The sequence below is a fragment of the Mastomys coucha genome, chromosome X (assembly GCF_008632895.1).
Source record: "Mastomys coucha isolate ucsf_1 chromosome X, UCSF_Mcou_1, whole genome shotgun sequence".
Classification (NCBI taxonomy): Eukaryota; Metazoa; Chordata; class Mammalia; order Rodentia; family Muridae; genus Mastomys; species Mastomys coucha.
The window spans coordinates 94,157,812-94,161,692 of NC_045030.1; the positions used below are offsets into that span (position 1 = coordinate 94,157,812).

Consider the following 3,881-nt stretch of genomic DNA (forward strand, 5'->3'; position numbering starts at 1 on the left):
TAAAAATCCAATTGACTAAAACAAACAAACAAACAAACAAATAAATAAAATAAAAGTCCAGTGGAAACAAATATAGCCTACTTTTGCACTTGGATAGATCATTATATCATATGGATGGAAACTGATTCTAGTTCAGACTTTGTACACCTGTTAATAGATAATTCTAGAATATCAGGAGATGAAAAATGTAGGAAGTCATAGGTAACTACTTGCCCCCAAGACCAAGCAAGCTCCCATTTCTTCATTTGTTCCTTGGTTTCTCTAGGAGCCAAGATCCCCAAAGCAGCCTCAGATAAAGTCACAATTTTCTACAGCCTTATTAGCTACCGAACACATGGCAGGTGATAAGGGTCAGTTTACAAAATGCTGCAGAGACTCTTTTATTCATATTATAATCATTTTTAAAGGAACTCCTATGGACCTGAGGGTGTTGCTCACTGATAGCTTGCCTAGTATGTATAGGCCCAGGGTCAGATCTCTTCTCACATCAATAAATAAATAAAACAACTACTACATGCCAAAAACTATGTTAAGTATAGAGTAAGTCAATGCACTTTAGTATAGAATCTAGCTCTTGGTTACTTAGATTTGGGAATAGTATTGTTCATATATTCAGAGGTGATGAAATCGACACACTACCTATAATTAGCTATAGTTAAAATTATAAGAAAATGCCAACTGTTACACAGAGAAACACCGTCTCGAAAAAAAAAGAAAGAAAGAAAAGAAAATGCCAGCTCATTAATTTTCACAATGATTTAGATGATTTAGAATACTTCTAGCCAGGCCTGCCTCTAAAATTTATGGAGTCAGGGCAAGAGCATAAAGTGGAGGCCCATGTGTCATAAGCCTATGTATTTAACAGTTAGATGTTATATATGGTGTATGTGTACACTACTATATACAACCATTATCATAACTCAACAAATTCACCTTGTAAATAACCTAGGAGGCCAAAGGCTTGTTGGAAAGGTGAGATGAGAAGCCAAAGCTCCTTCTCTGTCTACACCAGAGGATGGAACAAGGTCAAACCTCTGGATTTTATTCAGCCTTCCTGCTTAGTTTCTTCATCCACCCCCTTGTCTATACATATGCCATTCTGCAGCAGCAAATGCTCTTGAAGAAGTTCAGGACACATGGGCAGATAACTCCAGAGTATTTTAAAAAGGGGATGGGTTTCTAGATATATACTCCATCCTCTTGACCAATGGACTTCTCAGAGAATGAGAGTCAAAGAAAGACCCTTCAATATGCAGCCAATAGCCATGATTCAGAAGACCCTCTGCCCACTTGTGAGGTACTAAGAAGGCAAACTGGCAACTAGCATGGTACCCAGAGAAGTTACAGGACGAACTCATGGACAGAAAAGCTTTAAAGGATCCTTTAACAGATCCAACAGCAGTACCATTCTAGACATTAGACTAGACTATAGGGGTAGCTTCTGAGAGCTTTCCTGCTGGGCTGGAACTGAGGACAACATTATGTTGGCCAAGGCTGACTCAGAAGAACTATTTTCATCCTGAATTGAGAGAGGTAAGAGTTGGCAGCCAAAATTCCAGTAGCGCATTGGTACAACTAGATCTTAACAGAACCTGTCTCTCTAGCTAGCCCAAGCATACATGTCTTTAGAATTCTTTCGATGTAGTATTGGGGGCTGGGGTAGATGAGGCAGAGCATTACCTTAACACAAATTAGAAAAACTTCACACTGATAAAATGCACAAATTCCTTATCAGCAGTGCTTACTTCTATGCTGGTTGCTAGCATTCTGTTTAAGCTCCTCCCCACAGTTACCTGGCAACAGCCAGGTAGGCCAGGCTCACTATAAAAGGGGTTGCTTGCCCCCCACCCCCTCACCCCCTACCCTGCCTCACTCTCTTGCTTGCTCTTGCTTTCCCTTCTCCCTTCTCCCCATTTCCTCTCCTCACCCTCTCTCCACCTACTCATGGCCAGCCTCTTCTGCTCTCCTCCTCTCCTCTCTCTCTTTCTCTCTCTCTCTCTCTCTCTCTCTCTCTCTTTTCTCTGCCTCTACTCCCTCTTAATTCCCCTCCCCATGCCCTTAATAAACTCTATTCTATACTATACTGTCATGTGACTGGTCCCTCAGGGGGAAGGGATGCCTTAGCATGAACCCCCCCCCCCTCTCGCCAAAGCAATCCCCTCCCCCACAACTCGCTACACCTCAGTAGAACATATCCCCTCTCTCTTTATCTTCTTATAAACACATCACTGGTAAGGATATCACTCCTTACAAAAAATAAAATGATTATTAGAGTTAATTAAATATATATGTAAATGCTTTATTTTCTCACCTATATTTTCCTATTTAAAGAACGTTCTTGCTGAGTTGTATATCCACACTTCAGGGTTTTTGGTTCTTTTTACTCTTTCGGAAAAAAGAAAGAAAATGTTTGTCATTCCAGGAGCATAATCAGTTGAGCCAGCACACAATGACATAGTTAATTCACCAACGGAATTTGTTGCCATAGCTCCAGGGAAGAACAGGGTAGATCAAACAATGGCCTTTTTCACAACTTCAGCTTTCACCACAACCTGCCTATCCCCACACAACAGCCATCTGAGCGGACAGAGCACAGCAACTGTCAATGAACCACAGCCCAGAGGGGACAAGAAGACACTTGTAGCAAATCAAATAAAGCAAAGAAACTGGACAGTTTGAATCTCTGCTTCTCCAATAAACCACACACTCCTAGTCCTTTGGACCTTATCTGTCAGAGCTGGGCATATCAAGCTTCGTTGACCTTTTTAAACTAAGTGTCTCTCCCATACATCTAGAGCCACAAAAGCTTCTCCCCATGACTCAAAAGAATTTGTAAATGGAGAAGACCTTAGAGACGAAAGAAAGTTGGGAACGAACCTAGTGGTGCACCAGAAATGCATCATGGACAAGGACAAATTCTCACGCAAGGTAATGCCAATGCTTTCTTCTTTGTTTCTGCTCCTTTACATATCAAAATTGATGGAAAAAAATAAATTCCTATGTGCAAGAATGTGACAGACATGTGTTAGTCACATTCACACTGAAAATGAAAGTAATAACCTTTCCATCCTGAGGTAATTTTTAAAAAGGAGAAATGTGTCTAATGTTTGTTTCTCTTTCCATAGGATGTTTTGTAAGGTCCTCAGATGGATTTTAGACAACAGGAACAAACTTGTTTTCTAGAAATGCTCAATGAGATTATAATGGTGGTGGCTCATGCTGTTAATCCCAGCATTTAGGCGACTGAGGGAGGAAGAGTACAGATTCAAGGTCAGCCTGAGTTACACAGCAAAAAATCTCATTAAAAAATCAAAGTTGGGAACTGGGCTTGTAGCTGAGTGTAGAATGTATACTTAACACACATAAGTAAGGCTCTGGGTCCAATTCCAAAATTCAAGCCTAAAATACAGATTACTTGGACCCGGAGCTCTGAGAGACTGAATCACCAACCAAAGAGCAGGTCAGAGCCCCGCCCCCTGCATGAACACACTGTCTTGTCTGACCTCTGGGAGAGGATGCACCTAATCCTACAGAAACTTGATGCTCCAGAGTGTGTGTGGGGGTGGGATATGGCAGGGCTGCTATCTCAGAGAAGGGCAGGGGAGGGGGAATGGGGGAAGAACTCCTCGGGAGGGGGCAGCATTTGGGATATAATTAATTAATTAATTTAAAAAATTATAATATTTTAAAAAGTCAAATCAGTATGAGGAAGTATAGGTACTTCAAGGCAAAAAAGAATGCCTAAAAAACCTGGGGATATTGGAAAAATAGTTTAACAAAATCTTCATTATCATCTAAAGTACCAGCTTTTTTCTAGTGTCGTAAGATTGTAATCCTTTTATAAAATTTTATTTATTTATTTATTTAACTTTTATTTTTAT

The 3,881-nt window shown here is 40.4% G+C and overlaps 1 protein-coding gene across 1 annotated transcript in view; it reads left to right on the forward strand.

Annotated features, from left to right (window-relative positions):
* The first annotated feature begins 2,569 nt into the window (after positions 1-2,569).
* Pcyt1b (phosphate cytidylyltransferase 1, choline, beta) overlaps positions 2,570-3,881 on the forward strand; it is a 98,605-nt gene continuing 97,293 nt past the window's right edge. The window contains exon 1 of the mRNA XM_031364871.1: positions 2,570-2,928. Within this exon, the coding sequence (XP_031220731.1) occupies positions 2,902-2,928 (27 nt within the window). The 5' untranslated portion in view covers positions 2,570-2,901. The remainder of the gene's footprint in view (positions 2,929-3,881) is intronic.